The sequence below is a fragment of the Anopheles darlingi genome, chromosome 3 (genome assembly GCF_943734745.1).
Source record: "Anopheles darlingi chromosome 3, idAnoDarlMG_H_01, whole genome shotgun sequence".
NCBI classification, from domain to species: domain Eukaryota; kingdom Metazoa; phylum Arthropoda; class Insecta; order Diptera; family Culicidae; genus Anopheles; species Anopheles darlingi.
This window is the reverse complement of record NC_064875.1, coordinates 24389541-24404883: the sequence shown is the minus strand read 5'-3', so window position 1 is coordinate 24404883 and position 15343 is coordinate 24389541. Positions and strand designations below refer to the sequence as shown.

General features: G+C 47.2%; 1 protein-coding gene across 1 annotated transcript; it reads left to right on the top strand.

The window, feature by feature from the left end:
- The first annotated feature begins 1339 nt into the window (after positions 1-1339).
- LOC125956599 (juvenile hormone esterase-like) lies at positions 1340-7765 on the top strand. Its single transcript, XM_049688652.1, has 4 exons — positions 1340-1642; positions 1718-1984; positions 3613-4772; positions 7119-7765. The coding sequence occupies exons 1-4, from the start codon at positions 1340-1342 to the stop codon at positions 7417-7419; spliced, it is 2031 nt and encodes a 676-aa protein (XP_049544609.1). The 3' UTR covers positions 7420-7765.
- Positions 7766-15343: the final 7578 nt, after the last annotated feature.

The window sequence follows — 15343 nt, the reverse complement described above, 5'->3', positions numbered from 1 at the left end:
GGTGAATAACATTAGAAATTTAAGTGTTAATAAAAACTATATTCAATTTAGTATTATAAGGCCTTATGATAATATAATTATTGTTGGGAAAGGTTTAAACGTTTGTTTAAAATGCATTACAAAGCAATCCAAAAGTACTTACGTCCTGCTGAAACGATCTGAACTGAAGCAGCCTTAACGCAAACACCAAGGCACCGTGCTGCAAACCGCTTGACAATAAGTTTGAACGCTTTTTATTGCTTTCTCCCCGGTCCAGTGACGGAAAACGAATCGCAATCGCAATCGGTATCATCTTGTTCGACCCTTGGATCAATATGCAGCCAGAGCGGCTGGAGGCAATTTGTCTTGCGTGTTGCTCCGCTTTTTCTCGCCAAACCCTGCCTGTAACTGGATGCCACCGGACTGGACTGACTGGCAATGGTGCGGCTTTCGGCGGCATCCGCCTCGCATCATGCTCCATGACGTGACGTGGCGGCTCATGGTAATGAGTAACCGTAGAGCCCCCTCTTTTTTGTGGTCGAATATGGCCCCCGGGGGACACATAAAACATCGGGTGCGGAGGAGTTTAATCTCGGGGCAACGGGAAACCGAACCGATCTGATCCGGATCAGCCGGAGGTATAAAAGATGGTGCGGTTCCGGTGGTTTGGGATGTTTGTCGGTCGGTTTTTCCGTTCCTTCAATTGTGGCAGTGACAGTGGCAGTGGCAGTGGTTATGGTGACTAGGCAGTACGCTGTCCACCGGAAGGACCGGAGGTGTCACTGTCGTTGCAACAACGGAACGTGTCAATTGGCCACACGCAACGCAACGGTGCCAGTCAAACGTGCAATTGATTGCATCGGTTTCCAGCGCAATGCTGGTGGACAGTGTTGATGTGAGTGCGAGAGATCAATCCCTTTCGGGCATGCAAATGAAATGCATAAAGTTAACCAGCAGCAGCAGCGGGAGCAGCAGCCCTGCCGGTGTGTAATTGATTTGAACGCTCGACCCCCTCGAGGTATGGAGCTGGTAGCCCGGTCCCAGCTCGCCACCTCTGATGCCTCTTCGTTCGAACGTTTTCGATGAAACAATCGACGAAAGGTCGACCGTCGAGTGGTTGTGTGAGTGTGACGCGCAAAGTGCAACTGCAAGTGCGGGGTTTTGCAGCCGTGAGCTGCATGTGCAGCTGCTGCTGCAGCCACTGCCAGAAGTAGAAGACATATTCTTGGTAGCGCCGGTAGTGCATTCTTGTGGCGTCTTTTTTTTATCGCAAATTAGTGGTTCCGCTGATTCTTTTCTTGAAGACATTCATCGAAAAGTTGTCGAAAGTGATCGCTGGTTACGGTGTGCGTAGCTGCAAATGGCAAACGATCGGTGGAGTGTCGTCCAGTGTCACCATCGGTCCAACATCACGCTGTTCGTGTTTGTTTTGCTAGCGCTCACTGTACTGGTGACGCTGGCTGTAACACTCACAACACATCATCACGGTACCGCCACGACGGTAGTGCAGCCCCTGAACGATGCACCGCTGCTCGAGTGCATCGTTACCTTCGACCGTGGCGTGGGGATTGGAATGCGCAGACAAACGTTCACCGATCGACGATACTGTGCCTACGAGGGTATACCGTATGTAGAGCCACCGGTTGGCGCACGACGGTTTGAGGTTAGTATAAGATCCCCTGGTTGTGCTCATCGACCACTTTTGTGATCGTGTGATCGTGTCTTCGTCTTTACCTAGGATCCACAGCCGTACCGCTTCCAGGGAACACGATTGTACTGGAATGTGTCGAAGGCCTGTCCCCAGGCCTATGCAGCGCATATCGATCCACTGGCGACGAGCGAGGATTGTCTGTATCTGAACGTGTACACCGGAACTGGAGTGGCGGTGCGGGAGGTCGATTCCAATGGCACACTGTGGCCGGTGCTGCTGTGGGTGCACGGCGGTTCGTTCGTGGTGGGATCCTCCGAAACGGACATCTTTGGACCGGAGTTCTTCATCGATAAGGTACGTTTAACTAGTGTTTCAGTAACTTCCATTGAAAAAGGTGTTAGATTGATGTGCATTGGAGACAAATATAATTGAATTTGTACATGATGTGAGATCGAAGGCCATCAGATTCAGATTCAAGATTAGGGAGATTCCAGAGTTCAAGCAGTCTATCAAGAGCAGGTTTAGGATTCTACTTTCACGAAAAATGCTTAGCTTAGTTATGGATTAAAATAGCTCCTGAGAGCTGCTGTTCGAAATACTTACGACATGATTGAAAGGTTATCAATTATAGGGCTTGTACCAGTTACAATTTGGCGACAGAGAGTCATCTCTCCGTAAAGATAAGTCGTGAAAAAGAACAAAATATGTCATTTTGAAGTTTTTTTGCCTTTGAGGTGTATTGATGCACGAATAATACTTATTACAAATTCGTAATTTTTTTTGTATGAATTTTTAAACTTTTACTTTAAACTCACTGAAAATAGTTTCACACTACTGCCACCACATTTGCCCTCTTGTTGCACATTATGCCAATTTCATTTGGTTTTGATACATTTCTTAAGGTTCCCTTTGATAATTTTCCAATATAAATTGATGGAACGATAATCCAGATGATTTGGTAGATTAATAGTTTTTCCTATCAAATCGATCTATACGAAATCGAACAGTTGACGTCTTAGCTGCTGTAAGGGCAGCTAACTAAATCAGGCCTAGCTTACACAGGATCATTGGTGGACAAATGCAGGACAAAATCCTTTTCTGTAGACACTTTTCTTCGCATAAGTTTGAATACACGCTGGCACTTGTTTGGTATTTATCGAAATGCATTATTATGTATAGTTGCATCGAACATCGAAAAGCATGGTCTTAATTCGCTCAACACTTGTTCATACAGTTTCCCTGCACGGATCTGGGCAATGAAGCCGTGCTCTGGGGTTCTATTTGGCTATTTTCTGGCATGAAACGACCATGAAATTTCTCTTAAATATATTTGCCGAAGTGTTATGACGTCTCTCGTGAGTCATTTTTGGTAAAAACACGTTAAGAGATCGCAAGATTGTTGATAACTGTTTGACTCACTGTTGACCGAAGAAACGGTTATATTTTAGACTTCATTTCCTGTTTTGTTTTACCCGATTCTTCGTAAGAGTTCCTTAGTAACGTTTTAATATGGTATTTTGAGTTAACAATTGAATTTTGATGAATTTGACGGTATTTCCCACGGTCCAATTGGGTTGTCATGGTGAGTGTGCAGATTCACATTCCATCTGCGTTATCGGTTGAAGGTTTGGTTCTATTTGGACACAAAAAACCAGTAAATAAGCAAGCTAGAAGCGACAAAACACAATCCAAAGGTTCTCTGTATGTCTACAAGGAACGGCGCAGTGATAAAAAAGAGCTTCTAACCAGTGCCGGTTTTAGGTTACAAGTTGGTGTCGCAAATTAGCTTCAACGAATGGCATCCAGCTCACTCTCCAAATCATTCCCTCCCTAGTAAATCTCACGTTAAGTTCAATATTGCATTGCATTCATTCCGAATATATATGTACACCGCTATAATCACCGAACTCAGTTTCAAACAGGAATGACAACATTGGAAACCCCTTCTAATCCTTCCCCTCTCTGCTTGTTGCCGGACACAGAGCATCATCGTGGTAACGTTCAACTATAGGCTCGGTGCCCTTGGCTTCCTGTCGCTACCCGATCTCGGCATTAACGCCAATCTCGGTCTGCTGGATCAGCTGGAAGCGCTGCGTTGGGTCGGACGCAACATTGTGTCCTTCGGTGGCGACCCGAACCGGGTGTCGCTGTGCGGTTGGAGTGCTGGTGGGGCGTCCGTCTCCTATCATCTTTACTCCCGTGCCGCTCATGGACTCTTTCAACGAGCGATTATCATGAGCGGCACCATGACCCAGTCCTGGGCCTACGATTACGATCCGGATCGGTGCGGCCGGGAGTTCCTGCGTGCGAACGATGCGGTACGGGTGGAGCAGCTCCGTTCCGATCACCACCGTACCCTCGACCAGCTGATGACGTTCGGCCGTTCGTTTCACATTGACTTCTTCTCGCTGTACTACTACTGCTTCCTGCCAACCGATGATAGCCAGCGGGCAACGGAAGCGACAACCGTACCGTCGTGTACGGATCGTGTGCGCTTCGTCGGTCAGGATCCGTTCGCCACGGTGCGTACGGTCAGTCCCGTGAGCGATGTGCCACTGCTGGTCGGTTACACCGAGCTCGAGCACGGTAATCTTTATCTCGAGCGCGATTTCAGTGTCACCACGCGCACCAACTTCCCCAACACGAATGGCACCATTTTTGAGCGGCTCGAGCGGTACCTCGAGAGGGAACGGTGGGCGTGGGAGCTTGGGTTGAACCGCAACCGGAGCACCGGCCACCACCAGCAACAGCCACGCCGGATGACGGACAGTACGTTCTACCGGGAGCTGGCGGCGGTCGCCGACATCATCTACGGGATACAGTACTTCATCCGGTACGCGAGCAACCGGATGCGGTCACCGGTGTACCGCTATCTGTTCGCGTACGATGGTGCGTTCGGGTACGCCAAACACTACTACTACCGGAACCAGATATCACGCCAACCCGGACCGATGCACGGTGACGATCTGGGTTATCTCTTCACGCCCTACCTCTACCGGCGACCAACACCACCGGCAAACGTGGAGGAGGCTGGCGGAATCAATGGCGGACACATCACCACGACGCAGTCCGGCCGTTATCGGACCGAACGGCGTGTCCAGCGTCGCATGGTGGCGCTCTGGTCCAACTTTATCAAGTACGGGTGAGTAATGATGTGGAGGGGGTGTAGGAAGCAGAGAGGAGGCTGAAGCGACATCATTTGATGATACAAAATTCATCAATCATTAAACACACACTCACACATAAACTCACGGATTGCAAACCGTTTGGAGTCAGATTTCGCACTCCATGACCCACTCCACGGGCTTCAGGAGGAGCAGAAGAGTTCGGACCGCTTTGGACGTGGTCGCAACGTGGTGTTCAAGGGCAGCAGCAGTTGGTCAGGGTTTTCGAGGGAGATACTCAATTTGATTGACAGTCCCGTTAGTGATGCTCGTGCTGCCGCCCGAGTTGCCACGAGGTCGCGTGAGTCTAGAAATAGACACTCGGGGAGGTGCGAGAAGATGACTGATTCGCAGCCGCCGCCACCGCCGGGTATTGGCTTAATTGGGTGAGGGTAGCCGCCTCCCGCAGGGAATTTGACATTCCGTCCCGTATTCCCGCCTGCTGCGCTCGCTGCTTGCGAATTTGAATATTGAACCATCGTTGGTGATGCAAATGTAGTAGCTCAGGAGGCTCAGGAGAAGTTCCCTGGTTGGATCAGCCGGGCTAGCCCGGGCTAGCGGCTTTCCCTAGTGTCCTCGTGCCCTCGTCTCACCGGATGAGTAATCAATCATCGACAAGCCTCCAGCTTCGGGAGAAGGGCAGTCTGAGTCATGCGATGACTCCGGCAGGGGCGTGAGCTGGGCCAGAGGCACGGCTACTGGTGCTTGATTTGAATGGCGCACCACCACCCCGCGGGAGTATGAGTACCATTATGAGTTGTGTCGATATTTGTTGGATTGGTGATGTTTTGATGGAGCGCCGGAAGGCGCGTTGTATTCCCTTGACGATAGGCCACAGCTGCCGTGGTAGTTGTGTTTGGAAGCTGGTAGAAGCGTTGGCTGACATGGTTGTTCGGTATAGCCGAATCGTCTTGTTTGGTTAGTACTATTTGCGAATAACATAATCGTGTTAGCAGTACTTGGGCTTGGTATACAATTTGTTGCAGTGTACTAACACTAATTCTTATCTGTTCTGGTTCAGTTTTATAGATAAATAGTCATCTAACCGACTAGCTACATTATTTCAAATGAATCTCAAACTCTTAACAACACATTCGGTATAATGGAAATTGCAGACTTTAGTATTTGCAATAAGCTCTTCATTCAGCTATTGATTTATGTGACTCATCGACTGACTTGTATGACTCATTCAGAAACGTTCTTCTCGATTGTATGAAATAACTTGGTTTTTCCAGGATTTTCTTTCTAACTAAAAAGAAGTTGGTTCCAACTCGCTGACGTCTTCATTCGTAGGTTAGATTCGTCGTCTTCTCATTGCTATACCACTTGTGGTACTATTTGCTCGATATACTGAACCAAAACTCGCGAAAGGACACTTCATTTAGTAATTGGAAGGAAAGGGCCTCGCTAGCGTCAGAAGGTTCTGGGGTTCTGCACTATCTCCCTATCCAAACAGACCAACTTGTGCAATTGTGAAACTCTTCACTTCTCATGCGGAATGATTCAAGAACCTTCAAGGCTATCGACACTCGTTGGAATACTGATAGCATATATTGCAAGTGCAAAGTTTCCAGCAAACAACACAATTCGGCAATCATCTGGAATCTCCATCCGGCGTTCTGTATCACTAAAAATTACCCAATTTATCCACCAATTGATTCACTTCCGAGCTTCCAGCTCGTTTTGCCGAAGATACGGTCAATATATCGGCGCAGCAACCGAACTGTTCGCAATTGATAAATTTCATGAATATTCATATCACTATCACCATAACTTATCCGCGCGGGGGGGGGGTGCTGGGTCCATTGAAAAAAGGATCCCCCGTCCGTGTGCGTCCGTGTATCATACGACAGCACGAGCGACAAGCGACGTTGACTTTTGTCAAGTAAGTCAGTTCTTTCCCGGATTTCCCGGGAAAGTTTACTCGATGACGGGCGCGGCGCGCGCGCGCTCCATTATGTGAATTTGTCATTCGTTCGTTCCCAGTTTAGCTTCCCCAGGATGCCACCATTCTTTACCATCCTCTGTTCGCTGCGAAGTCGTCTTACTACGTGAAGCGATTGTCTGGGATAACGAAAGACGAGTTCAGGACAACCACACTCGTTATGCTGCACCTTCTCTCTCTCTCTCTCTCTCTCTCTCTCTCTCTCTCCTCCCTCTCAATGTGCCACTTTCACATTCGTTATCCGATTTGATTGTGCTCTTGCGGCGCAGTTTCCCTCGGGCATTACCTAACCGTATGTGGAGTATCACGAGCGGAATCACTTGTTAGCCGTTAGACCTTGTATAAAGAACCTCTTTTTTCTGTTCGCTTTTCTTTTTAGCAATCCAACGCCCGAACCTCACCGGAAGAAACCACGGGCCATCCGCTGGCAGCCGTACAATGATGTGTCGCGAGGCCGTCACTACCTTCGAATCGATCAGCGATTGCAGCTACTGCCGGAAGCGGATACCGAGAACCCGTTCCATATTATTTGGGATCGTGTGTTTCGCTGTTTGTACGAGTTTTCCTGCGAGTTCCTGAACGAGTATGGCGAGACGCTCGATACGACTGGTGGCGACGGCTCCTCGGAAGAAACCGGTTACAGCGGACATGGTGACGATGTACGTGACGATGACGAATGAGAGGAAGGTATATGTTACGCGGCATAAGCTATGTGCACCGCGAAAAGGATCAAGAGCAACCTGCTTGAAGGGTGGAATTTCTCTTCAATTTTCGGTTCAACCTAACATACTAAAATTAAGATTTTGTTAGCATCCTTGCGCCCTTTTCAATCGTTTTCAAAATAAAGGGATCATTCCCCACAAAGTGACAAAGGGCAGAGGACGAGGAAGTCAAAGAATCACAAAACACCTTCCCCTAGCAGTGGCATCACGTATTCGCAATGCCCACAACTGTCGCCGATACACGAGCAAGAAGTAAATAATGAAGTGTCTCCGTTTCCGCGCGTGTGTGTGTGTGCACACGCCCCCCTCCTCCGGTTCGGTGATTAATGGGAGGATGATTGTGGCTGAATGACGATGCCTTTGGAGCGCCGGCCGCAATCGGCCACGGCCCGGTTGACAGCCGCGTAGGGTGGAGGGTTTAACTTTTCGCTGAGCTCGTTATTTTTCACTCGCGTCGCGTTTTCGTTCGTTTGGGAAAAATCGTGCGTTTTTCCTGCGTGTGACGACGTGGACCAGTCGAAAGGGAAGCAAGATGTATCTTTTGTCGAAAGGGGTCGAAAGAACATCCGAGTAACAGCGAGAAGGGGACAGAACGCAAACGCAAACGCAAACGATGGTGAAATAAGCAAGGGGGGCGCTAGGGCGATTAAATGATGTACGATTTGAAATTGTTCCCGTTCTTGATTGATTCTTTTATGGACTGCAATCAATGTTTCATAATTCGGGAAATTGATGATGATGAGATTAAGATTGTCGGAGCGGGTGTATTAGTTTCGGTTTTTATTTACAATTACGCTGCAGTTCAATAAAGCGATGCCGTATGCGATGCTGATGAAACATATTTCCAGTTTTTGCTGCAAAAGATCTGATCTTTTTTCAGATGCATATAATGAAGTATGTTCCTGTTAGATAAAATGTTATTGTAATAAAATAAAGAACAATACTAACTGATCCCCTTCAGTAGGAATGATTGATGAGATTTGATGGTTTTTTTAAGTATCATGAAGGTATGGCAAGACTATCGTATCTCATGATTGTTATAAAATCTTTTATAATGTACATTTTATACTACTACTTTTTAATATGAACACTTTGTAATATTTGCAGCTTGAACTCTTCGCCCATATCGGTAGCTTCTTGTCTAATGATCTAAAGTTGATAGATTTACTAAAAGTAACTCTAAAAATTCAGGGAAACCAATCACTGAATAACGTACATCATGAGGTGTTTGCAAAACTATGCATATCCTTTGCATACCAGCAGCCTCTAGCACCATTAGTCGGTCAGTGTTAATCGATACTTCATCATTTCTTGGAACCCATCCACAGGTGAAGTGCTTGTATGCTGATAGGATGCTAGCAAAACTCGAACCAAACCATTTTTCTATTCTGCTGCTCCTGCAGTACGAAGTAAGTGGCAGAAGGTGAAAAGGTAACGCTTATCTTCATCTAGCATAGCAGCATATCGTCGCTGTCTTGTGATGCCACGTAAAACTTTCATGCACACGCTGTCAGTGCAGGGAGTCACTAGCGACACCGATAGCGTAGCCCCCAGGTGTGTGTTTGTGTGTGAGTGTGTGTATGTAATGATTTATGGGTGTTATTAGTTTTCATGACTCCTGGGCTGGAGGTTTGATAGTGCCGGGAAAATCGAAGGCGTGGAACCGAAGTCTTAAAGGTGTGCACATGAGGCCAGAGTCTGGAACCTTAGTCTGCAACTCAGAACGCCCGAGCCAAGTATGTCAAATGTTGAGTTTTTCTTTGTACCTTTACCTTCACAAACATACGCTTCGATGCGACGAAGCCTTCCTGTTTGTGGGCGGGGAAAGAAAGAGTCGTCAAGGGGATGAAAGGATGCGGAAACCGAAGTGAACGGGTGAAGGGTGGGTGGCCCGAACAATATTTAGTTTGTCAAAAGTTTGCACTGCAACGGTTTGCGGCGTATGAAGTTATGTGGAGTTCTGTGGGACGAGAGTGGGAGAAAAATCTCTTTTTTATTGGCTTCGTGACCTGCTCACCGGCAGAAATGGCTGCAGATCGGGTTTGTGGTTTTCGTGCATTTTTTGTGCTTCGTCCGGGAGTGTTCAAAGTTTTTTTTCCCCCATATTTTCCTTGGTGTACTCATATATTGGATCAACAAAGCGGTTCGAACCACTATTAGTTTTGACTAAATATCCTACAAGATGTTATATTTAAGTTCAGATGCTTGTTGGTTTAATGAAAGCTCTTTATTATATCAAAAAATAACATTAAAAAACGGCGTTTTAAAACCGTGAAGTTAAAACAAATCTTTAATTTAAAGAATTTCGATTAACATAATTTAACAAAGGAAAGTACATAGCACAGGCAACCAAAAATATGATTAAAATTGAAATTCAATAAAATTGTTCGCCAAGAGCCATACCGCGAAAGATCTAAAGGATCGCTTTTTAAAAAATAAATATGAACATTCCCGTGGACATGTTGAAGGCATGGGAAACGCGAGGATCAAACAAATAATATTGACGAAACCAATCATCATCAATCAATCAGCGAGTAGCGGCATTTTGGAGATCTGCATCGAGCAACAAAAACAGGGTTTCAGCATTTCACCGAAGACAAAGGTAGATGGATTGTCAAAACAAAACATTGGAGCATATCATTTTGATTATCATGTGATTGAGCGATCCAATGAATGTCACATCAAAGAGAGCACGTGGGATTTTCACTAGCTGCTATGCTGCAATAATAAATAATTTGAACAAAAAATTGAGCTGGTTGGTTCAATTATTGTTCACAAAAATGTATATCCGCTGGGCTGTAAATATTAACATTTATTTTTGGGAATCGCCAAAATCGAACTGAGCATAAGACCCCTACACCCATTGACCGTTAATTTAAACTATTTCTATTCAAGATAATGCGGAATTCCAAAGGGAACGCTCGAAACCAATCTCTCCATTTAACATTCATTTAAGAGTAAACACATTCCATTCCAGCGAATAAACGCCCGGGGGAGACCGCACACCTGCCAAAAAGGGATGATGATTGAATTTGCATAGCTTTTCACGTTAATTTAACGAAAACGTTCTATCGCTCCTCAATCCTCACCATTAAACCGTTTCCGAACGACCCTTCTCTTCCGGGACTCATTCAGAACGTTCCTGAAGAAGGAAACGGCGCTGAGAAGAAAGGCACCCCATTCCCCCCGGTGGGGGCATTATAGATGCGCTCGAGAAATCCCGCTGTGAGAGCAGCTAGATAATGATGCTATTAAGCAAACAGATCGAGATTTCCACCGAGAGACCGTTCCACCGGTCGGTCGGTCGGTCGGTCGGTTGTTCATTCGCAGGCAGTCCGTTTTTCCATTTGCAAAACGTTGACTTTCTCAAAGGTTCGAGAATGGTTGAGAAATTGAGTTCATATTGACGTGCATAACGAGGGTCTGGAAAAGGATCTGCTTGATCCGAAAGAAAATCTAAACTCCGCGTGGATAGTACATTTCAGTCGATCTGGTTAATGGAAATGAAATGTTGAACACTGAACAGTTAATGGATCTAGACGAGGTTCGAACAATATATCTGCAGCAGGGAGCAGACAGGAGTGCAGACTGAGCAAATCATAAGATGTCACGAGATATCGAGACCCGACGTGCCTTGGACCCTAGTTGCCGCTTAAGGCATCTCGGCCATCAAGAAGCCACCCTCCAGACCTGAACCTGAATGCTTTCTTTCAATCATCGACAAAACACACTCACACACACACACCACACAGGCCGCCATTGGTGTTTGGAGAGGGTTTTACGGTTTTTGAAGACGTTGACCAACCTCACTATCGGGTGCAGCCCTGATGCTGATCAGCCAACCTGCTGCACGTCCTTGAGGCGATGCATCGTCGACCGACGGTACGCTCTGCAATCTAACTTTCGTGATTGTATCGCACTTCGACAGCGACTATATCGAGAATCCTCGCCGTTATCTTTCTCCTCTCCATTCTTGGCTTGGTCGGCACATTGCAAACAAGATTTGCCATTTCTGTTTGTACTCCGCGTAGCATAGCGAGGATGCACGAAGAGCAAAATAAATATAGTATGCTATTGAGACTGAACGAGGAGGAGTTTTCAAAAGGAAATCATAAAGCTATCTCCTGCACTGATCCGCTACTCTAACAGCCAACCGTTAAAAGGTGAGACTGGAATGAGATCTCAGGACCGGGCGACTGAACTATCGGCAGCTTCGTCAGGAGGGAGCTGACGAAGGGAGAACAAAGAAACAGACCGAAGTTCGTTTCTGAGTTCGCATCCCTGTGTTTGTTTGTAGTGTAGGTAGTCACGGTAGTTCTAGAATAAGCTTCCTTCGTTTGCTTCCATAGCTCTTATCTTATGATGCTGATGGATGGTCATGTTTGGTATGTAAAGTGTATCGATCAACACAACTTCTAATGGAAGATATTGAGACCGGGGCGGCTAGTGATATTTCTGGAATGGTTTTTTTTTTGGATAGAACATTTAAAGTCCTTTCCTTTAACCAGACAGCAGATACTCGGTTTCGGACGATTGGATGAATTCCATGCGAAACTAATTTTCACATTCTAGTAGCCCGGTTTTCTCGTGACCTTAGTAACACGTCTGCAGCGAATGCTCACATAGGGTCCGTTTTTGTTAAAATTAACGCTTTTCGCGCACACGGACAGACCACAGCCTAGGGAGCATGGGCGAGATTTTCGGAAATGTAAATCCACAAATTATTACATTCCGATGCATGGCTGTGGTTGAGTTGGAGGTTCTCGGTATAAGCTCCGCCTCCAGTAATGTTCCAGCCGGGCCTCTTGGCAGTCAAATGGTAGTCGCTGTTCCGCGCATGTAAAAGGATTTAAATAAATAGTTCTACGCTCCCCGGTTGTATGCAGACCAAAGACCACAGACCAACGCGGTGCACCTACGCGATGGATGCGTTGATGTTATAGTGGTATGTGTTGCCCACGGTCAAATATTTGCTCATTTTGCGCACCGTTCGCGTCTCGTCTCGAGCGGAAAGAGTACATTTCTTGGTTTTTAGCCGAAAAACCAATGTTTTCCCAGCATCAACCGTTTCCCCTAGCTATTCCATAGTTGATGGAGATCTACTAAAGGGGTTTTTTTTTGCGCAAAGAAGTGTGTTCGGTCTGGTGCATCCTAAGCCTAACGCAGCACCAAGTGTCCTTCACTGGGCGCTGCAATAAAACCACAGTTCGTAGCATCAGCATCAGCATCAGCATAAGCGCATCTTGATACTGGCCGTCTCGTTGGCGTTGATGCTACCGATCCGACGGCACTCCAAGTGACAGTCCGGGGGCGCATGAATGATGGTGATGAAGCATTGTTTTGAGCGTTTGCGGTGCTAATGGTGCTGTCGAGAGGCGAGAGAATGTGGAACGGGACGCCGGTTGCACTGCTGACGGTGACGGATCGCGGTGGTCGCTGGTGCGCTCGTTAGTTTTGAGTGATTTGCCTCAAGACAGTGGGTCGTCAGTGGTCTGGAGGTCAAGATAAGGTTTTTGGAGGAATTTTCACAAAAAACTAAAAATTAAACATTCGATTTTTAAACCAAAATTGTTCGATGAAGAGCTGCAAAACATCTATAACATCAATATCCAAGTAGTCTTTAAATAGGAGCTCTCGGCTTGACTTTAACTAGAGACCTCAAACTATTTGACTGCTCAAAATAAGCAAAAACTTTGAGTCTATAAATGCAAACAGCACATTAGCATCCTTTCGGGACAATTCTAGTGTGTTGATTTGATGATTCGCAGTCGAGTTGCAGTCGAGCGACGAACGAAGCTTGCAATTAGTAGAAGCGTCTCCCCTCCCCCCCTCACCACGTTCCGTTCCGTCCACCGTTCCGTGGCGTTTATCTTTTCCGCACGACGAAGCACACTGATTGCGCGGCCACTGTTTTGCCACCATTTCGGTTGCACCGCCCTTGTTCTACTGCTCTTAAAACTAAATAGTAGAAAAAAAAGGAAGGAACGCGAGTGAAAAACTAGTCTCCACCGACCGACAATCACAATTGCATCGCGGCTCACTGGAGCACCGTTTATTTAGCAAATTTCCAGGAGCTTAACTGATTAGTTGCGGTGCGGAGTTGGGACTGGATGCAGGCGGCCCAAAAAGACACTCGCTGCTGCTGCTGATGTCATGTGCCGTGGCTAGATGGAATGTTTTATGTGCATTTCATTAACTCATAAATCAACTCCCGATCCCGATCCTCCCTGTCCCTGTGGAATGTAAATTTCCATTTATTCCCCCCATTTCCCTTCCGGTCATCGAGCCGGATCCGGCATCATCTCGGAATGTGCCGCCCGTCACGGCGGCCTTTTGTTCGTTTGGTGGCACGAATCGGATAATAGAACAATATCATAATAGTGAAAGGGAGTAGCAAAATGGCAACCTAAGCCTGGAGCGTCCCCTTGGAGCCGGGGCCGGGAGCAGCAACCGCACCTAAGCACCACCGAACGGTGACCGATTAATCCAATTGACACCTTTTGTGTTTACGCCGTGCGCGGGCGCTAATTAATGGCCATCAGAACCTCCATTCGCCTTCGCCACGGCTTCTCCACCACTCCATTATCTGGCCAAACCGAGCTGGCTGGTGCCGATGACGACGACGTGTCAATTGTTGGGCATGCCGCGGGATGGATGGGCTTTCGAATTGCCAGCTTTGGTGGCGATGGTGGTGGTCGCCCATTAGGCCACGCGCTGCTGTTTGCTTGCTTCTTTGTGGCACCAAGAATGAATTCGCCGTAAATCATACCTTAACAGCCATATTTATGGGCTCGTGAAAGCTTTATGGGACACCGCTTGGCTTGGCTTGGTTTGGCTTGCCACAACCTTCCCTTCGCTGGTGAATATTTGGTGGACCCGGAGGTCAACGTGAGAAGACCTTGTTTGACCATAGATTGGAGGGCAGCATTTTATTTTCTCTACTCTCTCTCTCTGCGCTCCCTTTTTGATTATGGGCGCGTCTTTGGACCGCCCTCGCGCTATCCTCGCGATGTAATTACGCACGTTCAATCGTCCGGAGAGAGAAGCGAGGCTTTCGAGGCGAGGTTGCAAATAAGGCGAGACCGGGGGCAGTCATAAAGTGAAATTGTGAAAGCATCACAATGATGGTGTGTTAAACTGTCAATTCATGGCCGCCTCGAGCGTGCACACACACACACACACACACACAGTGCACGTGGTGTCCCTCTTCATTACAATTACTTAATTGAGCAACGCAATCAGTAACACCTCGATGCCGTGGAGGCAATCATGATAATTGGAATTTTAAAATATGACTTGCTAACAAAAGGATGACCAACAACGTGGTGGTGGTGGCCATTTCGCGCTTTTAATCGCGACGCGTCAACCTGCCCGGAGTAACGCCGGATGCATCCGGATGTTGCAACCGGAACGCAGCATCGAGCGCCGCTTTCGAGCTCGGTCTCGGTCTCTGATCCAATTTTCCACCGATTTAGTCACGCACCACAAATGCGTATCCTTCTGTTGCTGCTGCTGCTAGTGTTGGCCAGTGGACTTCCATTTTATTCCGGCTGATCCGGCCTGCCGGAAATAATTGATGCAAGTGTGGAGGCGGCGATTTAATTACGGCAAACCGGCTTACGGAACGGTGTGCGGTGTCCAAGGGTAGTGCTCATTTGTGGGGCACCACCGGGCTTGGTGCCATCGACAGGAGGAGGTCCCACCGGAATGGCGGGTTTTAAATTGATCGCTTGAACTGAGCCGGAAAATAGCTATCGCCGTGGGAAGATAATTGGTGCCACTGCGTCGAATGCCGATGGATTTTTGCTCTGTTCCTTTTTTTTCAATTCAATTTCCATATTCCCCATAGCTGACTGAGGAGAAAGGCTGTGGTTTGTGGTTG